The sequence below is a fragment of the Balaenoptera acutorostrata genome, chromosome 3 (assembly GCF_949987535.1).
Source record: "Balaenoptera acutorostrata chromosome 3, mBalAcu1.1, whole genome shotgun sequence".
NCBI classification, from domain to species: Eukaryota; Metazoa; Chordata; class Mammalia; order Artiodactyla; family Balaenopteridae; genus Balaenoptera; species Balaenoptera acutorostrata.
In genome coordinates, this window is record NC_080066.1 from 150,481,156 (window position 1) to 150,505,285 (window position 24,130).

The 24,130-nt window shown below is 40.9% G+C and overlaps 1 protein-coding gene across 14 annotated transcripts in view; it reads left to right on the forward strand.

Annotated features, from left to right (window-relative positions):
* The window catches only part of SIPA1L1 (signal induced proliferation associated 1 like 1), a 372,579-nt gene that overhangs the window by 282,158 nt on the left and 66,291 nt on the right, over positions 1-24,130 (forward strand). For all 14 annotated transcript variants that reach the window (XM_007184390.3, XM_057543410.1, XM_057543413.1 and 11 more), the window contains 4 exons: positions 402-505; positions 3,394-3,551; positions 13,623-14,196; positions 14,791-15,065. In XM_007184390.3, coding sequence (XP_007184452.2) covers positions 402-505; positions 3,394-3,551; positions 13,623-14,196; positions 14,791-15,065 — 1,111 coding nt within the window. The remainder of the gene's footprint in view (positions 1-401; positions 506-3,393; positions 3,552-13,622; positions 14,197-14,790; positions 15,066-24,130) is intronic.

The window sequence follows — 24,130 nt, forward strand, 5'->3', positions numbered from 1 at the left end:
TTGGAAGTATGTCAAGATACTGCTTATGCACTTCACTATGTCAGAATTATAGTAGTTATTAGACCAACTGCTTAAACTTATTATATAAATCTTATGCTATTATATCATTTTAAAATTATTTTGATAGTGGTATTTTTCAATCTATTGATTTATGTTGAAATCTTATGTATTTTATGTTATGCATTTACAAATATAATTCTCAGAAGGAATCCAAAGGCTTCACTAGACTGCCAAGGGGGGATTGGGTACAAAGAATGGGTAAGAACTCCTACACTGTGTCTTGTCTTAGGATGTCTTCATCCTAAACCATTTCCCTTTTTTTTTTTTTGAGATCCATCTCTTAAATGAACTATTTTTCCTATTGTTACAGTTGTCTCATGTATTTTTTTTTTTTACTGTAGCTGACTCCACTGGAACCCATTCTCTGTACACAACATACAAAGACTATGAGATCATGTTCCATGTTTCTACCATGCTGCCATACACACCTAACAACAAGCAGCAGGTAAGAGATCCTTGTGTTATCTGTGGGGTTTTTTGCCCTTGTTTCATTTCCCCCAGAAGCCTAAATGGCAAGTTTATAAAATCTTAAACCAGAATTTAATGTTGCACCTGTCACAGCAGCAGGAAGCTTTGTACTTTGTGGAAGTAAGGAATAGCAAATGAGCTGAAAACAAATGAAGAGACACAAATTCTAGGTTAACAGCCAGCTGGATGGCTTTGTGAATTAATCATTTGCTTTTCACCCACGAGAATTGAGGTTTTCCTGAAATCTGAAAAGAACAAGTTGAAATCATGGTGATTAGATGACTCTGCAGGGTTGCAAAGAACACATATGAGTGGGTGAAATTTCATCTCAAGAGGCCAGTGTACAAAGCAGGAAAGTACTGATGTTTCATTTCAAATTTCAAAGGAGGTTCCCTCCACTAACTTGGAGAAAAATCAAAATGTCGATGGGAGCTCAGGAAAATGTTTTTTCTTGATGTGTTCTTCAGGGGACAGCATAAGTAACAATTGCATTTGTGTACCTCATACAGAGAGTTTCTTTTAAAAAGATCTAAAAGCACAAGGCCTAGTACTAAAATGTAGTCTGTGAGATGATAAAATGCGAAAACTAAGAAATGGCAGATGGTTACAGAGCAAGATGGAAATGGTACTGTTTTAAAGAGTATGTGGTACTTGTTGTTTTTAAAAAATATTTTAAAACAAATGATATCAAACTGAAACTTAAAAGAACCAGAGAACTAACAGACTCTCCTTTCAGTAGCTGTTATAAACACAGCAGTCTAGTGTCACTTCTGACCTTAAAACGGACATAGATTTTGTTATTGTCAATTGTTGTACTAACAGAACACAGGGCCAGCTGCAGAATGAATCACATCCTCTTGCACAGAATTTAACAAAACATGGATCGAATCTAACACGTCGTCACTTTAGGTTTGATTACATCACACATCTCAGTAACAAAATCTTGCCTCTTACGATTACCAAAGCAATCAAAATGTAGGAAGCAAAGCAGTGAATCAGCTATAAATCTGAAATAAACCTATTTTAAGATAAATTCCCCTATCTGGAGTTTGTTGACAGTTTGTTTTATGCAAATTCCAAGTTCTAGATTTTTGAGAGGAAACACCATGCTAAGAAAAATATACTAAACTCATTCTGACCAGACAGTAGAGAGAATTTAAGAACATCAACAAATGATCTTTAAAGGGGAGATGAAGGCTTATTCTGCCTGATTGCTCAGCAGAGAAAGGTAACATGTGGGGGAATGGGGGTAAAAAATTTAGTGACAAGACTCAATTGTATATCCAGCTAAATGAGTCAAAGGGCTGAGCTGAGTGAGTTGGCATTTAAGTGGACATCTATCCAAATTATTTAATTTGGGGTCCAATCAAGGCAAAAGTATTATGGTCCTGAATCAGAGTGAAAGAATAATTGGTATTCTACATATTAAGAAATTTAAAATTCTCTAGCTGAAGAATTTATTTCTTCTACATAGATTATGTTATGCTTGGAAAAACCAGAAAGAACGTGTCTTTCAAAACCTTTTTGCAGAAATTGGTTTATAAATACTGTCCTTTTTTTCATTATATATAATGTGAGATGGACAGATTTATTTCTATTTGGGTCCTTTAGTAAGACAGTAACATTACATATCAAGCCATATTTTGAAGGAAGAATGACATTGCATCAAAAAAACAATGAAATCTATGCAGGAGTGACATATACATAGATTGTATTTGAGCTTGATAGGTTCAAGATCCTGAGGAGATTAATAATCTTTGATGATGGGTATATTTTATATAGCAATCAATACAGAGCAGCCTTTATTTCTGTAACATCTGATAATATAGCATGTTTAGAAATGAAGTACACAGCCTCATTAGAAGATAATTTGGGATGCTTTAAAATTCCTAAGGTTAAAAGTACATTTCCGGAACATTGTAACTCCCAATTCTCAACCCTAATCTAATAGGCTATTGTTTCTCCCAGCTGGCAGCCAATACTCAATCACTAATTTTACTGATAACATAATCTGTGTAAGTTAAAGTCACTGGAGAATTTTTTTTAAAAGGGTTATAAATACAAGCTTATGTCTAATGGATAGTTTATATAAATGTCATGTTTAGTTGTTTTCCTCCTGGTAGGAGCCTCCATGTAATAAATATGAGTAATACAAATTTTGTTCAGTTTTTCTTCACATGATTGAGTTAAACTCCCTAATAACCCCTTCCTAGAGAGGCGCTGAGCTAGGAGGATTTTGAATGTCTGAATTTGAAAGCCACCTTTCCAAGACACCGTTTAATGTGAAACAGAAGGTGGTCTTAAGCAGCTTTCACTGTAATTAAAAAAGCTATTTAAACCTGAAATTTAACCTGTTTTAAAACTGTTAGAACATTTTGGAATATTATTAATTTCTGTATTGCCAGCTTGTGCCACAAAAAGTACTATCAGAAAACACCTTAGCCATATTTCTTTAAATGAAGCTAATTAAATCAGAACATAAATTGCGTTGTAATTACTTTAGCCGTTCTCATCTTTAAAAAATATTCCCTATGGCAAGTTTCTTTCTCACATGAAAATGGAACAAAACTGTTGTTATGGAAACTGAAGATTTGGAGATGCTGGGACTTGGCATAATATGCTAGAGATTAGTTAGATCTATTTGAATGGACTGTGTGTTTTATGCAAATTTATGAATATTCATTTCCATATTCTTCCTCGGAGGGAATGATAAGACCGGCTAAAATATTGACAATAACTGTGTAGATTACCTCCCCTAATATGTACTGATTAATAATGAATGTTTTAAATACAGTTACATATGGGAATCGGGGAGGAACAAGCAGAGCGTTGTCATTTATGTCTCTTGCTTATGTTTTCTTTTAGCTCCTACGGAAGCGGCACATTGGAAACGATATCGTAACAATTGTTTTCCAAGAGCCTGGAGCACAGCCATTCAGCCCGAAAAACATCCGATCCCACTTTCAGCACGTTTTCGTCATTGTCAGGGTTCACAACCCCTGCACTGACAGTGTCTGTTACAGGTACTGGTTCCAGAGGTGGCTGGATGGGCATTGGTGCGTGGTCACATCGAAGGCCCCCTCCAGCTCTGCTTTCTGAAGTGGTAGTGGGAAGTCGATTGCTATTTATTTCTGTCTTTAAACTATGCTTGCGGATGGCTGAATTCACAGGATGACGTAACCTGATGGCATTGACATTCCCCAGACATGTTGGTTAGACACCTGCCGTTTCCATTTGCACCTCCTTCTTAGGTGGCATCCTTCATCCATGCCATCTGGACACCAGCTAATTACTCATGCTGCTAATTATATTTTGCTTTTGCCATGCCAAAAGCAGAGAAGAATGATCATAATAAGTAGGGAAGAGAAGTTTAATTTTTTTTTAATTATTATTATTATTTTTAAAAAGCCCAAACCCTTGCTTAGGACTGACTTGATTACCTCTAACATTTCTGACTGCAATCTTAGGGGTATTTCTATGCTTTGTTAAGCATTTGGTGGAATGGTTTCAGTGTCCCTCATTGACCTAGTCTCATGAGTATCAGAATTCAAGCATCTACCTGCAGAGGCCTCTGCAAGAATCCTGGAGAGGGTTGGTGTTGAAGAGGGTACGAACCTGTGATGCTGGGTTGACGTGAGTGTAGTGCCAAGAAGATGTGTGAGGATGTTCTAGCATTAGGAAGATGTCCTAATAGGAATCTATCCTTTCAAAATATGAAAGTTTATTGTATCCTTCCATCCCTAAAACTTAGAAGACAAGGCTTTGTTAATTTTGGATTTTTGTTTTTGAATTAACAGAGCCACCTACACAGAAAGTGGCCAGTGCAGACTGATAATTGGTTTGTTGTGAGATCTACAACTGTCTAATCCTAGGTGTAATGCAGGTTAAATATAGGAGAACAAGCAAGTTCAGGGAACAAAACAAGTCAAGGTTACATTGGACTCCTACTGACTGCCATCATCCTTGCCCATTCCACAGTAACTACGTATGATGAGCTCTAATTAGAAGCCCAGCTCTGATCTAGGTACCTTATTTGTGTTACCTCATTTAATTTTTTTTTTAATTAATTTATTTTTGGCTGTGTTGGGTCTTAGTTGCTGCACGCGGGCTTTCTCTGGTTGCGGTGAGCAGGGGCTACTCTTCGTTGCGGTGCCCAGGCTTCTCATTGCGGTGGCTTCTCTTGTTGCGGAGCATGGGCTCTAGGCACGCGGGCTTCAGTAGCTGTGGCACGCGGGCTCAACAGTTGTGGCTCATGGGCTCTAGAGCGCAGGCTCAGTAGTTAAGGCGCACGGGCTTAGTTGCCCCGCGGCATGTGGGATCTTCCTGGACCAGGGCTCGAACCTGTGTCCCCTGCATTGGCAGGCGGATTCTTAACCACTGTGCCGCCAGGGAAGCCCTCATTTAATTTTTAAAACCTCTGAGGTAGGTGCTGTTTTAATCCCTGTTTTCAGATGAGGAAATTTAAGCGCGTGGGGGTAAGGTAACTTACACGAGGTCGGCTGGTACTGGGTGGAGTTTAGGTTTGAATGTACCAAGTCTGATTATAGAGCCCAGTCTCTTAATGGCTCTGCCATGCTGTCTCCCTCCATGCCATGTGCAATAGGGGTCTTTGCTGCCCCTGCTGCTGACGTACTAGCTATTCCTGAACTTCTCGGGTGCCAATATGAAAACCCCAGACCAGGGAGTTCTGTAGCTTCCTAGACTCAGTGGGTGGAAACTCAAACAAAGGAAACCTAGATCTGAAGCTTTTTCTCAAGAATATGGTCTCCAAAAGCTGCTTTATTTAGGTGTAGAAGGAAAGAATTAGTGCAGAACATTTGACTGTAATTGGGATGGATAACTATTTGCATTTAGAAAATACTCCAAGCAATTGAAATGTTCTATGTACTGGATTCGTGCAAAGGATTTCATATTACTTTGTAGATAGAAAACTAAATCCTTTTTGCAGTGGTCACTAGGAAGTTTGGGGAGTGGAAGGCTATGTACTTTCTTTTAAAAAGAGATTCTTCTTTTAAAGGTGTTTGTCTAAATTAAGTGCTGTCCGATAGAAATATAATGCAAGTCACATATTAATTTTATATTTTCCAGTAGCCATATTTTTAAAGTAACAAGAAATAGGTAAAATTAATTTTAACAATATGTTTTTTGACCCAATAGTGTATTTTATTTACCTGATATATCCAAATATTATTTCAACACGTAACTTTTAAATTTTAAAAATTATTGAGATATCTTACGTATTTTTGGACTAAGACTTTGAAATCTGGAGTGCATTTTTGACTTACAGCTCGTCTCAGGATGCTCAGTTTTCATTGGAAATAATCTATATTTAGATTTCATAAAATTTGCAATTGGAGAAGTAGATTCATAATAGCTTATTGCAAACATACTTTTTAAGTGTGTCTCCCTCTCCTTCAGAGACTTTTGAAAAACTGAATCAAGTGTCAGTTTTTAAAATTTAATGTGATTTAATACTCTTTGGTCATACTAGCCACATTTCCAGTACTCAGTAGCCACTGGAAGTATGGCCAGTGCAAGTCTAAATAGACTGATAAGGAGCAAAGGTGTCTGAACCTTCTTCATTACTTGGCTGGATGAGTAAGTGATATGTTTTATTCTTTTCAAACCCTCCTTCCCAGCCTGAAACTCATGATTTTTGCTCTCTCTCTTTCTTATTTTTAATCTCTTACCTGGAGAGCCCATCTTCTTAAGCCCACCTTGTGATGCTGGGAGCCTTTGCAGGATGACACTGGACACCCCTGCTCACAAGACATGGGCTAGTCTGGAATTTCCCTAGTTGCCAAGCTTACTTGAAGACCCAGTGCACTGTGATTTTTGGAACTAAAGTAGTGAGCTTTTCCTATTATAAACCTTGGGTACATGAATTTTTCTCAGTCCTTCTCAAACTCAAGTAGGTGTGTTTCCTGGGGTATGTGGTGATGCCAGGAGATGTTTAAAGGCCCAGAATAACTAGGGTACCTCTCTTGTGGTCTTTAATGCTTGGGGGAAGGGATGTTTATTTTCATGAGAAAATAAATGTATTATGAAGTAGAATGGGAAATTTGTATCAATTTTAAGATACAATGTGGGTCTTCAAAGAGTTTTCATACCTGTGGGTTTTTCTCATACATTGGCCCCTCCCCAAACTACTAGGGATGTGAATTTATAGGCCTCTTTCATTAGGGATACTCTGGTGGGAAAGCTTAGAGATGCATTTAATTTGTACAAATTTTATTTATATCGAATTTATCTCTAAGAGGTGTAGTTAGAATAATTCAAAGCCTTTTCATCATTTAAAATCTCTTGTTCCCACTTTCTCCACTGTGAACACTCACTTTTATTTACTGACATCTACTTGGTGCCCAAAGTGTGGAAAGTTATTTCCTCAAAGGAATGTCTTGCTCTAATTGTGTAGAGAGTTGTGGGGTCAACACAGGCTAAAGATATAAAGAACATTTAACTGAGAAAATGGGATTCGGTATGTGTTTTGAAGCACAGATGGTGGAATTCAGTGGCAAAATGAGAATAATTCTGTGAGTCTAGGGGTGGAAAGTGGTATAGATGAACATGTAGACACAGGAAGGAAAGTGGAAAGTACAGTAAGAGGGCTATGCTGTCAGAAAGATTAGTGGGCAGTGGAAGCCCTTGGAATGCTCATCCAGCAAATAACACTGTATAAATAGTTCTAGGAAAATTTACTCACCGTCACCATGCGAGGTAATTTATATACAGAAACACAAATGTAGGCTTTATTGTTATTCATTTATTTTTCACTAGTTCTTTACAGTCCTTATCAAAATATACTAGGCACTATTCTAGGCTCTGGGATTCAACGGGGGAACAAAGTGACAAAAATCCCTATAGTTCATATGGAAATGAGGCTCTGAAATAATGTGTGTTGTATCACCCTCGGAACTAGAAAGTTTATACAGGAAAAACTGACTAGTTTAAGTTAATTCCAGAGGCCAGTTAACCTTGAATAGTAGACATAGCCAAGAACTCAGAAATTAATCACTAAGTCTGCGTACAAAAGCTTATTATGCCCATACCTGATAAGAGGACCCTCTGGTCTCTGTTATTTTACTTGTATCATTACAAAGAGCTTAATTGTCTGGTTTCAGTTGATAGAGCAGATTAGAAGCAACAAATCAAAAAGATGAGACATTTAGTGGCAGGAATATACTGAAAGCATCAATAAGTGATTACCAATAAGGGAGATGTAGAAAGACGATTCACATTAAAGGTACAAATTCAATAAGCATAGCAGTCTGGGGTCACTTGGTTTGGGACCAAACAACCAAATATACGTCACTCACCCCTGAGGGCCTCACTTTGTAAAAACATGGTGCAAAAACTTTGTCACCAGTTTTTTTTAACAACTGATAAATTAATGGATCTAGGCATTGATCATCAGAGGCTGCAAACATCATAAAAGAGACAAATGCGTGTCTCATGATGGAAGAATACAACCCCATCTAGGAATTAGTCTTATCCCCTCTTCCCAAAATTGAATGTGAATCCAATCAAACCTCTAGAGAGGCCAGGAAATACAAAAGACCAAAGAACATGTTTGTATTCAGCAAAATTCAGGCTCTGGACTATGTGACACATAGCCCAGTTTCTTCAACAAATAAATTGCAAGAAATAAAAGAGAAGTGAAGTAAGAGAAGTGGAGGGGCATTAACAGAATATAAAAATTTAAGATAATTAATTGTAATGTATGGGCCTTATTTGGATTCATTTCAGACAGACTATTTAAAAATCTTAGGACATCTTAAACAATTGAAAGGTAGAACTTTGATTCACTCTATGATGAAATTAAAGAATTACTGTTCATTGCAAAACTAGTATAGTAGTAAGTGGTTTTTATAAAGACTGTCTTCAAAAACAGATGTTAAATTGTGGTCAGTAACTATGTTTGGGAAAGTAGATATATATGTTACTCCTCTCAGAAAGATTTCTGTATTCAGTGGTTAAGATGTAATAAATGTTGAAAGGAGTTAGTGTGATGTAGTATAAAAAGCACCTGGAATCAGACCAGACAGTTAAACATATCAGATTTTAAATTTCCCTTTCTGTCCAGTGGAAGGTGGCTTGACATCTACCTGAAATCCCATAAGTAAAGTTATCTGGTGTAGGCAGGGAGTGTTGTGTATGCCCATTAAATGACCATGCCTTTTTCTTCTTTTCTCCTCTTGAATAAAAATAAATAAATATGCAAGCTTCAACCAGGAAGAAAAATAACAAAGGTGGAAATTTCTATCAGAAAGTCTATTCCAAGCCATCCTTAATCAGCATCCCTATTGTCCCATGTAGCTGACCTTTCTAAGACAAAACTCTGAATATGTCACTCTTTGTGCTTAAAACCATTTAGGGTAACTTTGAGACTCCCCAGCATAGCCTACTTCATGGAGCCCTTCAGGTCTGGCCTCTCTTGTCCCTCAGCGTCCACTGGCACCTCTCCCAGTCCTCCCCCCAGCATAGAGCTACTTACAGCCCCTCCTCTCTGCACATGGCACTCTCTGGGCAAGAATGCCTCTTCTCACACACCCCTGCCACTTTCATCCAATGAACGCCTGCTCTTCTTTTCCCTGGGAGTGCTCCCTGACCTCCCAGGACTGGATAAAGTGCCGTTCCGAAGTGTTTCCAGTAGCGCACTACACCTCCCTAGGAGAGCACTCAGACCATGAGCGGTAGCCCCACCAGGCTTTGAGTTTCTGGATGGCTGAGCCTGTGACGTCTCATCCTTGGTCCTGGCGTATAGTCGGTGCCCAGTGAGTGCTGGTGATTGAAGGCTGTTAGAAGTGGAGAGGCCCCAAGAGGGAACAGTGGGCACACATTTGTTCTGCCACTCATCTTTCCTGTCCTTTGCCAAGGTCTGCTTTCTTGGAAAGCTCCCCAAGCTGGCAGTCTGATCTAAGCTTCAAGGGGAAACTTCCCCCTACTGTTTTGATGCTAAGTTCCCTTCCTTTTAAACTTCGTTGTTTATTGCTGTTTCCATGGTGCTTCAGAAGTTCAAGTGTCTTATTCTTCTCCCTCTTTTTCATTGAGACCTCTGTTCAGATGTCTCTGGAACATTCCCATGTATCAACTTGCTACTTCATCCGAGATCTTTGATGCCAACAAAGGCCCAGGCCCAATAGAAACAGCCTGTAATGGTGGTCTCTTTGGCCATGTGACTCTTGTGGATGGTCCCTTTGGCAAGCACCTCAAGAGTGGAAGATTCCACACTCAGGGAATAAGTGTGGTCTTGTCGCACTGCTGGCCATCCAGAAGCTCAGATTCCAGTCCTGGCTTTCTCTAATCTCTGGGCAAATCATCTTACTTCTCTGAGTCTGTTTCCTGGAGCAGTGAAGAATGTCTACCAGCTGTTCAAAAGGAGGTTCAGGGATGTGTCAAATGAGAGTGAAATAGAACACCTCCCTGCTCCCTCAGTTGTACTCCGAGATTTGGGGAACAGAACAGATTTTTGTGTTAAAATGAGTACAGATATTCTTCAGTGGAATGCAAAATCAAGATGAATGTTAAGATGAAACTCAAGATTTTACTGGCAGAGTTTGAGGAACCCTGACTTCTCTAAGTCCCCCACCCCCCAGTGCTAACTTTCCGTAACTATTTCAGCCTCTGATCTTCTGTCTGTTCTGTCATCTAGATAACCCTCTTGAGTAGAACATCGTAGTCCTTGACAATGCTGAGCAAATAATGCATGGCTATAATTTTAAAGAATGTATTATTTCTAAGGAGATACAATATTGCATACTAGGCGAACATAAGTGTAGACAAGAAGCCCTTTGGAATCTGCTTTTAAAAATAGCAAAAACCATTTATAATGAATACACCTCAAGTATCTATATATAGCACACTGAAATTCTAGAAAGGCTTCTATTCTTAGGAAGGCAAAAATATTCTCTCTACTTAACTTAAAACAGGCCTTATTTAAGAGTTCAGAATTGGTGGCATCTAAATTAATGAGCTTTTAACCTTGTAGAAAACCTTGAAAGTTAAACTTACCCAAAACAAAACCCTTTATTTGAAAAGAACATTCTAGGGTATCATCTTCCTCATCTTCTTCTGTAAGGATTCTATTTCTAATGATGCAAAGCTGATTTTAGTGTCTGTATCATTTACCTCCCTACCATGATGAATCACTGATAATTATATGTTAAGGGTTCAGTCTTTTCCCTCATAGTTCATTCTAGAGGCTTCTGATTATTGGTGGGTTTTCAGCATATGTTTGTCTAAAGTCCTATTAGTTAATAGGTAGATCTATAGATAACCAGTGAATTTAAGGGGCAAGTGGATGGATGGTCCTCATATCGACACCTTCTGCTAAGCATTTTCTTCTCCTTATTTAAAATAAAATCATAGCTGTTTCTTGAGAAAGAATAATGATGTGAAATTAGCAAGAGAAGAAATTGCCAATTTAAAAATGAAAGATATTAAATATTTCTGGATTCTTACGGGATTCCTCTTAGAAAAGCTAGCAAATCTGGATATTAGCGTCATCTGCTTGACTTGAAAAAAAAATAACATAAACAAATTAAAATTATATAGCTGTCAGCATTCAAGCCAGACAGTTCACATTAGACAAGAAAAATAGCCTTTCTAACACTGATGTAATTAGGCTATCACGCATGTGGAGGTTTCTGTGAATTCTCATCTCCAGTTAGAAAATGGGATGTTGCTTGCCACCTTTCTTTGTCGTGAAGTGAACTAGGTAGTCTTTTTCTTTTTTTTTTTTTAATGAATTTGTGAAAAGCCATTTTTAGAAATAGGCCATCTCGTGGCATTTTCTAACAAAATATATAATTTGTCTTCTGAGGTTGCTGATTTTTATTTATTTATCCTATTTTCAAAAGCAACAATCATTTTTTGAAAAGCAAAGCTGAATATCTTCAAGCAAACCCTTGAAATAAAGAAAAAATAGTGCAACAGAGCTCTTCAGTTTAATTTGAAAGATGCACACTCTCTGATTATGTCCTTTCCGTTCTGGGAGTTCTGGAGAAACACATTTTGTGTTGCTCTGCTAATACTTAGTACAGTTGCATAATTGACTCACTTTTAAATAATTAGATAATTTGAAAAGGGGATGTTTGATCTGTTAGAATCTTCATTTCCAGCCCTCTCAAACTTTGCTGAGGTCCTGGAAGGAGATCTTGAAATATGATATAAAACACACAACCTGGGCTTCCCTGGTGGCGCAGTGGTTGAGAATCTGCCTGCCGATGCAGGGGACATGGGTTCGAGCCCTGGTCTGGGAAGATCCCACATGCCGCGGAGCAACTAGGCTCGTGAGCCAGAACTACTGAGCCTGCGCGTCTGGAGCCTGTGCTCCGCAACAAGAGAGGCCGCGACAGTGAGAGGCCCGCGCACCACGATGAAGAGTGGCCCCCGCTCGCTGCAACTAGAGAAAGCCCTCGCATAGAAACGAAGACCCGGGCTTCCCTGGTGGCGCAGTGGTTGAGAATCTGCCTGCTAATGCAGGGGACACGGGTTCGAGCCCTGGTCTGGGAAGATCCCACATGCCACGGAGCAGCTGGGCCCGTGAGCCACAACTACTGAGCCTGCGCGTCTGGAGCCTGTGCCCCGCAACGGGAGGGGCCGCGATAGTGAAAGGCCCGCGCACCGCGATGAAGAGCGGTCCCCGCACCGCGATGAAGAGTGGCCCCCACTTGCCGTAACCAGAGAAAGCCCTCGCACGAACCGAAGACCCAACACAGCCAAAAATAAATAAATAAATAAATAAAGTAGCTATAAAATTAAAAAAAAAAAAAAAAAAAGAAACGAAGACCCAACGCAGCCAAAAATTAAAATTTAAAATTTAAAAAAAAAAACACACAAAACCTATCTCCATTTAATTTCTGTTGTTGTTGTTATTTTTTTTTAATTTTATTTATTTATTTATTTATTTTTGGCGTGTTGGGTCTTCGTTTCTGTGCGAGGGCTTTCTCTAGTTGCGGCGAGTGGGGGCCACTCTTCATTGCGGTGCGGGGGCCACTCTTCATCACGGTGTGCGGGCCTCTCACTACCACGGTCTCTCTTGTTGCGGAGCACAGGCTCCAGACGCGCAGGCTCAGTGGTTGTGGCTCACGGACCTAGTTGCTCCGCGGCACATGGGATCTTCCCCGACCAGGGCTCGAACCCGTGTCCCCTGCATTGGCAGGCAGACCCTCAACCGCTGCGCCACCAGGGAAGCTCCTGTTGTTATTATTGTTTTAGGAAAAACTTGGTCTTTTTCCTTTTGAGATTAAAAATAATAGGTTCTTACAGATGCTTGTATGATCCTTTTCTTAGTCCCAATTTTAGCAGTGTAGATGCAGAGGAAATGACTGGAACAGGCTTTCTTAAATCAGTCTTGCTTAAAGGAATGGGAAAAGGAGCATAGTCTCACAAATAGTCAGACTCACATACCAAAAGTAGAGAATTGGGACCAAAGTTTAAAAATATGATTTTAAAGCACTGCTGCTATTACCAAAAAAATCATAATCTCTTTCTGTTACTCAGATTTCAATTTTTGTTTTAAAATTATGCTTTTTGATCTGGTTGCTTAAGGCCTGACACATAGGACAACAAATAACATTTGTTTAATTTTTTTTAAATTTAGTCCATTTTTCTTATGTCATGCATCTGTGGATATTTTCATTATAAGTTGACTGCTATGGGCATCATATCTAAAATGGGGATAACATTTATGTTCTTACATAATCTGTGCTTGTTCTGAAAGGTTATATGGTTATAGTAGCCAACACCCTCCCCCTTTGGAAATAATCACTAGGGATTTAAAATGTTATCTACTATGAAGAATATGGTTATAATGATGATGTAAAATTATGGAGTTATGGTGAAAATTTTTAGTTTAAGCTTTTTGGGTATTTTGACCTAGAAAAAATTTTGTTCTATAAATCCTAAATATGAGTGAATGAAAAGTGTGCACATGTTAAGTAGAAGTGTGTGTTGTTTCTTGTGGGACGATGACAGTTATTTTCCTTCTGAAGGGCATCTTTGTCTTTGAGAAAGTGTATTTTATTCTCATGCTGTGAGTCTGAGAAGTATTGACAAGCCTCTTCCTCATTGATCTTTGCTTTGTCTTTTAGTGTGGCCGTCACCAGGTCCAGAGATGTGCCTTCCTTTGGACCTCCCATCCCCAAAGGGGTCACTTTCCCTAAGTCAAATGTGTTCAGGGACTTCCTTTTGGCCAAAGTGATTAATGCAGAAAATGCTGCTCATAAGTCAGAGAAGTTCCGGGCCATGGCAACCCGGACACGTCAAGAATATCTGAAAGATCTGGCAGAAAAGAATGTCACCAACACTCCTATTGACCCGTCCGGCAAGTTTCCGTTCATCTCTCTGGCCTCCAAGAAGAAAGAAAAGTCTAAGCCATACCCAGGAGCTGAGCTCAGTAGCATGGGAGCCATTGTGTGGGCTGTCCGGGCCAAAGACTACAGCAAGGCTATGGAGATAGACTGCCTACTCGGGGTCTCCAATGAGTTCATCGTCCTCATCGAACAGGAAACGAAGAGCGTGGTTTTCAACTGTTCCTGCAGAGATGTGATTGGGTGGACCTCAACCGACACCAGCCTCAAAGTCTTCTACGAGCGAGGTGAATGTGTGTCAGTGGAGAGTTTCATTAACAACGAGGACATCAAAGAGATTGTCAAAAGGCTTCAGGTCAGTGTTTTCCTTCCACTTACCTACATGCATGTCCCTTTCATAAAGCTTTCAGTACAGACTAGAGCTAAGTTACAGAAGCTTGTTCTGTTTTATTAGCTCCTCTGAAAACTCCCTTAACAATGCAAAGGAACACAGAGTTTATGTCACACTTGCTTCCCATCATTTTTTTCAGAAGGAAAAGTAGTAGAACAAGTGGGGGAAGACACACTGACTGTGCATTTTTGTTGGAAACTCATTTGCATGTGACCTGATCCCATTGCCTTGTGACTGATGATGTAGCCCAACCAATCTGCTTTAGTTGGTGAAAAGAATTGTTGGATCGGGTATCTGCTGCTTTGAATGTCTGTCTTAAGGGCAAAATGAGCAGCAGAATACCGGTTTTCTTTGCTGCCAGCTCCCTGTAGGTCTCTGAGAAGCCGTTGAGACAAGTGTGTTCTTTTTGGCCTAATGAATGGAGATTAGTGAAGGCAAAATAACCAGGCTGCTCTTTAGCTGGCATTAGGGTATTCAGAAAGAACCCTGCTTGCCATGCGTACCACTTAAGACCCTATTGCATTCATTAAACTGTGTATCTTTTGTTTCTTTGTCTAGTTCGTGTCAAAAGGCTGTGAATCAGTGGAGATGACTCTGCGAAGGAATGGACTGGGACAGCTTGGCTTCCACGTCAACTACGAGGGCATCGTGGCAGATGTGGAGCCCTACGGCTATGCCTGGCAGGCAGGGCTGAGGCAGGGCAGCCGGCTGGTGGAGATCTGCAAGGTGGCGGTGGCCACTCTGAGCCACGAGCAGATGATCGATCTCCTGAGAACATCTGTCACGGTGAAAGTTGTCATTATCCCCCCACATGATGACTGCACCCCACGGAGGTAGGTCTGAGAGTCCAGGGCCATTTGTGTACGATGGAGAACATCCCCAACTGGGTCAGAGTGTAGGAGGTTATGAAGAGCGCTCGGTTACAATGTGATGCTGAAAGTTCCCTCCATGGAAAGTCTGACTCAGGACAGAGCTCCCTTTCAGCATGTGGCAACAGCAGCTGGAAAGAATCACTAACTTGGACCATTCACAGGATTTACATCTCTGAGTATATAAAGTCACCATTACAGATAGAGATGTCTGGTAATATCCATTTTAAACATCTTGCACCGGTAGCTGAGAAACAGTGAATACTTAATGTTAAAAAGAGACTCAGCGTGACAAACTGTTAGACATTTTTCTTTTATGTTCCGTGACACTCTTATTCCCTCAAATCTCCCATTTGTAGCCAATTGCTGTCCAAAACTCAAAGTGCTGTTTTTGACCCCTGCTCTCTCAGCCTGGAGGGCTGAATGTGACTTAGCAAGCTTTTTCTTAACTGCATCTGCATGTGTCAGAAATTGGCTTCAAATGAGCTGGTCCTGCTTGTGATGCTTGGGCAGTTTGGTTCCCGGACTTTCCCAAAGGGAAGCCCAGGAGCTCCCCACCCCTCCCGGCTCCTGCCAAGCCAGCAGCACTGTTGAAAATTTAATTTCTCTGTCTCTGGGGAGGTTTCCTGATGGAACAAATTTAATCAACTGTTTCGTTTCTCCTTTGGGCATGCACATGCTGTTTTTGCTGGGGTTTTTTTTTTCAATCTGTTAATTTGCTTTGAACCCATTATTTTCTAAGAGTTTCTGTTAAGCTTTGGCAATTAATTCTTAGGCTTTCTGAAGCCAAGACAATATTCTTTATGCTATTTTTTCCCCCAAAACATGACCAGTCCTACACCTGAGCTCTCATAGATTCATGAACATCAGATGGCAGAATATGTAAACAGTTATGAGGGGTTATTTGTGCCCTTTAAAAAGTAAGCGCAGTGACAATATCAATGTACTTCAGTTCTTGAAACCAAGTGTTATAGACCAGACTGTGTTTGGGATGGTATTTAATACTGCTTACCTCCTAGGTGGCCCAGAGATTATGTGCTGATGTCAGAATGTGGTGAAAATCCCTTTGTCTGATAGTTTTAAGAAATGCTCCCATTCGGATGACTGGATTTCCCTGGAAACCAGAATTTATATCCAGAACTTTTTGTTTTAGCTGTCTTGAGGGCAGGGAGGGTATATTCTGAAAGTGCTGCCTTCCTTTCCTCAACCACATGGTATTAATGTTAAGTATTTTGCTGAACCGCAATTCAAGAATGACTCTTGAGGGTGATCAGAAAGGCAGCTGGGTCCTTACAGCACTCTCCAAGGGCTCTGTGATCCTCCTCTTCCTCTTGTCTGTTTTCCGTCCGGAGGTCTTTCCTACAGATTGTCTGCTTTATAGTTTGTATGTCTAAACAGTCATCTATAAACTGGAGAAGATAACCAAGTTGTGTAACTTGTCAACCTTAGACAGTACAGAGTTACAGGCGCTAGTCTAAGGACTAATCTACTCAAGAGGAAGCCTGTAGATCTTGCGACACCATCTTGTCTGCTCAGGGGTCTTTCCCCGTGTTTCTAAGCTCTTCAGTTTGTATGGGGGAGAGGGAAATAGGTGTGTGTGAGTGTGTGAGGAGATAGGATGGAATGGGCAACATGACTGCCATTGAATTGTGAATAGTAGTTACTAGAAAGATGGGTCCAAAGGCCTGGCCCTGGATAGATGATAGGTCCATGACAGGAGGTGATTTGTCTACAGCAAAATACTAGGCTAGATACATCTTCTGCGGTGTATCGGTAAAAACAACTAATATTTGCTGAGTATTACTTTAATGTGCCAGACCCTAGAAAAAACACTTTTATATGGATTAGCACATCTAATCCTTATAACGACCCTATGAAGTAGTAGTATTAATATTACTCCTAATTAAAGGAAACCAACACTTACAAAGGTTAGTAACTCCCCAGCCTCATCTGGCAAATTCAGGTCTAACTTCAGAATCCAAACTCTTAACTTTGTGTGCTTGGGACACAAATCCTTTCCTATGTACCAGCATAAGCAGAGATATGATGGTAAACTGGCTTTCTGTTGGGGAAAAGAACCTTGACGTGTAGTATTTGCTGGATTTGTCTTCATCTCCCAGCACCGCTTCTGGGGCATCATCGTCATCCTCTCATAGCCAGGGAGCTGGCAGTGACGGGACAGAAGAGTGTTAGGAACCTGCCCCCATTAGAGCGTGGGATGGGGGGCTGGGCTGAAGGAGCGGCGCACCGCACAGCCCCTCGGGCCTCGGAGACACACTCTGCCCCTTGCTCTAGAGTTTCCACCCGAAAAGCCACCATCAGACCTTCTAGGTGGGTCTGAAACGATGCCCTTGATACCTCTGGAGGACTAGAAGCCTGCTCTCCCCTTCCCTCCTTTAGAAACAACTTCAAAGGAATAGTTGAAGCATTAACACCTTGGTACGATTTTCAACAAAATAAGATAATGCTCTGCTGTCACTTTTTCCTCTCCTCCGCACTTCACACTCCCACGGCTGTTGTCCTTGCAGCTAATTGCTCTGCTCTTTGACGGGTCACTCTCCTGTCTGTCAGCTGGTGCTGCTGCGCCAGCGCCAGGAAGAGCAGGCCTCCTGGGAATACGCCGCCCTCCGTCCCCAGCCGCATGCTTCTCAGGGTCACGGGGATCCGAGGGTCCCAGGACACAGACACCGGCGTGGGGATCATATGTAACCACAAGCACCCACGTATGTTCACATGGAAGAGTCACTAGTTTTGAAAAGGCAGGTGGTTTTTGTTTTGTTTTCTTAACATCTTTATTGGAGTATAATTGCTCTACAATGGTGTGTTAGTTTCTGCTGTATAACAAAGTGAATCAGCTATACGTATACATATAGCCCCATATCTCCTCCCTGTTGCGTCTCCCTCCCACCCTCCCTATCCCACCCCTCTAGGTGGACACAAAGCACCGAGCTGATCTCCCTGTGCTATGCAGCTGCTTCCTACTAGCTATCTATTTTACATTTGGTGGTGTATATATGTCCATGCCACTCTCTCCCTTTGTCCCAGCTTACCCTTCCCCCTCCCCGTGTCCTCAAGTCCATTCTCTACGTCTGTGTCTTTATTCCTGTCCTGCCCCTAGGTTCTTCATAACCATTTTTTTTTTTTTTTTTTTTTAAGATTCCATATATATGTGTTAGCGTATGGTATTTGTTTTTCTCTTTCTGACTTACTTCACTCTTTGTGACAGACTCTGGGTCCATCCACCTCACTATGAATAACTCAATTTCATTTCTTTTTTATGGCTGAGTAATATTCCATTGTATTTATGTGCCACATCTTCTTTATCCATTCATCTGTTGATGGACACTTAGGTTGCTTCCATGTCCTGGCTATTGTAAATAGACCTGCAATGAACATTGTGGTACATGACTCTTTTTGAATTGTGGTTTTCTCAGGGTATTGTGCCCAGTAGTGGGATTGCTGGGTCGTATGGTAGTTCTATTTTTAGTTTTTTAAGGAACCTCCATACTGTTCTCCATAGTGGCTGTATCAATTTACATTCCCACCAACAGTGCAAGAGGGTTCCCTTTTCTCCACACCCTCTCCAGCATTTATTGTTTGTAGATTTTTTGATGATGGCCATTCTGACTGGTGTGAAGTGATACCTCATTGTAGTTTTGATTTGCATTTCTCTAATGATTACTGATGTTGAGCATTCTTTCATGTGTTTGTTGGCAATCTGTATATCTTCTTTGGAGTAATGTCTCTAGGTCTTCTGCCCATTTTTGGATTGGGTTGTTTGTTTTTTTTGATATTGAGCTGCATGAGCTGCTTGTAAGTGAAAAAGCCAGTTTAACAACAACAAATGGGGCTTTAGTAACACCTGTTAAATCAAGCTCTTTTCCCTATTCACAGGACATAAGCAGACCCTCTATGAATTATTTCCAAAGGCAACTGTTTTAAAGAGAAGAGAGGACAGGGAAAGTAAAGCAAAATTCCTGAGCCCCTGCTGTGTACTGGGCTTTAAAAAAAATCTTCACGGCAGCCTCATTTCCATGGAAACAACGCGGAGAATGAGGATTAGAGAGGTTTAGTAGCTGCCCGGAGAGTGAATAGGGCCAACTAGGATGACAGCATGATGGAAGCAGTCTTGGCAGAAACAGGTTTGGGATTTGCCTGCAGACGTCACCAGAAGGCTCCCCCCAGGGAGTAAGATGTTGCACTGCAGGAGGGACCCCCACCCCCTCCATCGCCAGTCAGAGTGTATGGCCAGCTGTGTGTCTTGGTGTCTGTGACCTCTGACTCTTGAGCAGTCATTCTCTAGGCAAAATGAGAAGTACCCAGGTAGCAGATTCAGTTGTGATGCTCTGAATGGTATCGCATGGGAGTGGCAGGCCGTCATTCTGTTGAGGGCCACCGGCCTATGGGTTTATTTTTTTAACTGAAGTATAGTTGATTTACATTGTTGTGTTAATTTCAGTTGTACAGCACAGTGATCCAGTTATGTATTTACATATATGTGTATATATTCTTTTTCAGATTCTTTTCCCTTATAGGTTATTACAAAATATTGAATGTAGTTCCCTAAAGAAAGCAATCAAGGGCCGTTCAAGAGGAAGAGCTAAAAACATGTTACCTAAAAGGACCAGATTACCTTTTAAGTAAGAATGGGTTGCAAAGTTTTTTCTTCATTTTAAAAAACAATTATTTCGAAGTGCAAAAGCATCCTACTTTAGAGCTAGAAGGGCTGTGAGAAATCATCTGGTTCAAGTCTCTCATTTTTTTTAGATGAGGAACCTTGGTTCAAAGAGGTTAAGTTTCTTTTTTCCAAGCCAAAGTCACATGAATGATTAGGGACACAGCTTTCCCCAAACATCCAACTTTTCTGATTCAGGAGTCCAGGTGTTGTGATGTTCTGTTCAATATACCGCTCAGCTGATTTTTCTATCTGTATTTCTTAGTGTCTTAGGAATAAAGGAGAGAGTAGTGGGTAATAAGAAATTAAAGGGAGGGCTTCCCTGGTGGCGCAGTGGTTGAGGGTCTGCCTGCTAATGCAGGGGACACGGGTTCGAGCCCTGGTCTGGGAGGATCCCGCATGCCGCGGAGCGGCTGGGCCCGTGAGCCACAGTTGCTGAGCCTGCGCGTCTGGAGCCTGTGCCCCGCAACGGGAGGGGCCGCGATGGTGAGGGGCCCGCACACCGCGATGAAGAGCGGTTCCCGCACCGCGATGAAGCGTGGCCCCCGCTTGCCGCAACTAGAGAAAGCCCTCGCACGAACCGAAGACCCAACACAGCCAAAAATAAATAAATAAATAAATAAATAAAGTAGCTATAAAAAAAAAAATTTTTTTTAAAAAAAAAAGAAATTAAAGGGAAAAGTTAGAATGAAACGACTGAAAAAGAGAAAGAAGATGGAGTGACTTTTCAATTAAGTTATGGTTTCAGCTTGTCACCATGTGTCACTTTTAGCACTGAAATTGTAATTCCTTTTGAGCATAGCTCTTTAAGAATTGTTGACATTTTGTCATAGGCCATTCCCGAATGAAATGCAATAGTCAGTATAAGATGAAGTTTGGCAACCTGGAGTAGAAATGTTCTTTAGTTAGTGACTAAAATAAGACTAATCTACAAGTAGACTTATTCTGTGGGTTCAAATCCTGGCTCTGCCACTTCTTCTTAACTGTGTAGTCTTTGCAGATTAATCTCTCTAGGCCTCTATTTCCCCATCTGATAAACGGGGATAATGATACTCGTACTTCAGAGAGTTAGTGTAGGGCAGCCAGATTAGTGCTGGCCCATCGTGAGCTCTAGGTGCCCGAGTTTTTGTTGTTCAACACCAGATTTTACTTGGAGTAATATAATATAAATCCTTTTATGAACTTTCATGCATGTCATTAAAAACCAGCTTTTATCTTTGCCCTTCAGTGTACTGCCCACTTCTGGATTCCATGAATCATTCTCACAGGGATAAGTAAGGGAGCAGAAGCTAGTGGTGTCCCGCCCCCCCGTGGAAGGCAGTCAGAAGTGGCGGGATGGCAAAGGTTCAGCACTGTGGAATCTTTGCTTTCCATTCTCTGTAAATGAATCTTCTCTCCCTGCTTTGGCCTTATCTTACTTCATTCTATGATTATGGAATATGCAGAAGGTCTCTAATAATATGCTAAGGGTGGTGGGGATGAAATATAGACTAGAGAGAAGACAAAATCTTTGGCTAATGGGATCTTCTAACCAGATTTAGTATTAAACGTTATGCAGCTTAAAAGACTCTTTCAGGGGCTTCCCTGGTAGCATAGTGGTTGAGAATCTGCCTGCCAATGCAAGGGACATGGGTTTGAGCCCTGGTCTGGGAAGATCCCACATGCCGCGGAGCAACTAGGCCCGTGAGCCACAGTTACTGAGCCTGCGCGTCTGGAGCCTGTGCTCCGCAACGAGAGGCCGCGATAATGAGAGGCCCACGCACCGCGATGAAGAGTGGCCCCACTTGCCGCTACTAGAGAAAGCCCTCGCACAGAAACGAAGACCCAACACAGCTGTAAATAAATAAATAAATAAATAAAAATTTAAAAAAAAAAGACTCTTTCAAAGAGTGCTTGAACTAGAAGAAAGTTTAGTAGTTATCAATTACAAGTCTTTCATTTTACAAAGAAACTAAGGCCCCAAAGCTGATATTGTCTATTTGATATTACATTATTATTGTTTCTATTTTAATTATTTACTTATTCTCTACCCTGATGCAATATGGGCTTGAATCAGCCTATGAAGGTACAGAATTAAAATTCAGTGAGGGAATCTCTGTGTATGTGTGGTAGGGAAATGGGGAATGGGGGGAGGTAAATGGAAAACGTGGCCAAGGGGGAAATTTTTGAAAAGTTAATGCCCTGGAATACATGATAAAGGTCTGTACGTGTTCTGTACATGTGGTTGGTTCCTAGCAGCCAACAGAAAGGGACATGGACGATATGATCCACTGAGTTTACAAGTTAAACAGACCATTGCTGAGGAGAAGTAAAGCTAGTACTGATTTTGAGGTAGAAAGAAATTTTTCCATGCATTATTATAAATTTTTATTAATATTCCTGTGACAAGCTACAACATTCTTGCATTTTGCATTCTTGCAACATTCTTGTATTTCCAGATCCAGAGCTCTGGATACTGCATGATCAGAAATGAAAGACTTCAGATATACTGCAGTAACACCTGTGTTAACAACCAAAAAAGTATGGTAATGGCATATTTTTGTCAGAAATATTGATTCAAAACTAGAAATTATATCAAGGCCTAAGGTGATAATCCTTCATTTCAGAGAAAAGCGTTTATTATATAAGAAGTCAATAACTGCTGAAACTAATGTCAAGTAGGCCATACAGTGTTTTGCGAACTGCAGATCGTAATTCTTAAGTAGATCATGAAATCAGTTTAGGAGGTTGTACCCAATGTATTTTTTTAATGAAATGGATTAACATAGAATATAGCAGAATGGAAGCTGACCAGAGGAAGAGTGTATGTGTGTGTGTATTTGTGGTTGTGCTGTATCACAGTGTAAAATGTACTTGTCACCAGGATTGTGGTCCAAAACATTTGAAAGCCATTGTCATCAAACCATTAAAAGGGGCACAGCAGCATCTTGGGCATAGGGTCAGATTAAGGTTGACCTAGGCTTCTGAAGAGTCGGAGGGAGAGGTTAAGGAAACTCCAAGCAAAGGTGTCCACTGGAGACTTGGGCTAAGACTGAGGAGGGCAAGGACCCCAGCAAATGCGCATGCTCCAAAAGCAGCACTTTTCAAAACCCGTGGCTGTCATGGAGACGTGGGAGAGGACGCATGGTGGGGTACATTTAAAATGTCATGAGTCATACCCTGAGATAACACGGACAAGGTCATAGAGGGGGGCCCGTTCCATCGTGTTCATTCTCCCACCAACATAAGCCCCTTCCCCAAATCAAGACCAGGCCTTCAGCTGGATGCCCTTTGGACCTACACTGTCCAGTACAGGAGCCATGAGTCACCTGTGGCCACAGAGCCATTGTAACGTGGCTGGTCCCAAGTGAGATGTGCTCTAAGTATAAAATACACTCCAAATTTACAAGAATGTAAAATGTCTCGTAAAGTTTTTAATACTGATTGATTGATTACATGTTGAAATGATGGCATTTTGGATACATTGAGTTAAATAAAACGTATTATTAATTCTACCTGTTTCGTTTTATTTTTGTAGTATGGCCGCTAGACATTTAAAACTTACATACGTGCCTCCTATTTGTGGCTTATGTTGTATTTCTGTTGGGCAGCACTGGTCTGGACTCTCCTTACGCTATCTCTAAAGTACCTCTTAAAGGACTATTTCGTAATTACGCTTAATCTTTTCTTTCCAGATCTTCCCACCTGCTTCTCAATCTTTGAAATGTCTTTAAGAGAGAAAGTCATTTTTTCTCTTAGTGATGAAATTCAAATGCACAGTTTGAGTTAATGTTTTAGTGGGGGTAGGTTTTTTCCGTAATTTTTCTATCAATCAAGTCAATAATTGGTCGAACCTTCCTTGGTTGTTTGGGTAAAGGTAATGGAAAGTGGGTTCCTCGTTTCCTAAGTTTTGGGGGATGGAATGATGGCGCAAAAAGAGGGTAAAGTGATGGAAGACATTTGTGCCTGCCATTAATTTCACTCAGACTGCTGCCTGGGGACGGCTCTGCTATGGGAGATTTCTAGCTTTCAAGGGGGAAAAAAAGGCCTGATTTCAGATTATGCTTTGTTCCCTGGTGATTTGATAATTGCTGATTTCAATAACTGGCTTTTTTTTTTTCCTCCTCCTGAGCTAAATTTGGCTCTCACTGTGGATTTCAAGAATTCTCCCCACTTATTTCTGACTATCGGGATCCCAACGAATTCAAAACTATATACCCTTTTAGATCCTTAATCGTAAGGGAAGGATCTAAAGCTTCCCTTACGATTAAGGATATAAAGCTGACTCTTTCCTCCGAGGTCCCATCTTAGGGGTCTGTTCCCACCATGCTGTCTGGGCACCTTCCCTCCCCAGGTCTCAGTGCTGACTCTGCCC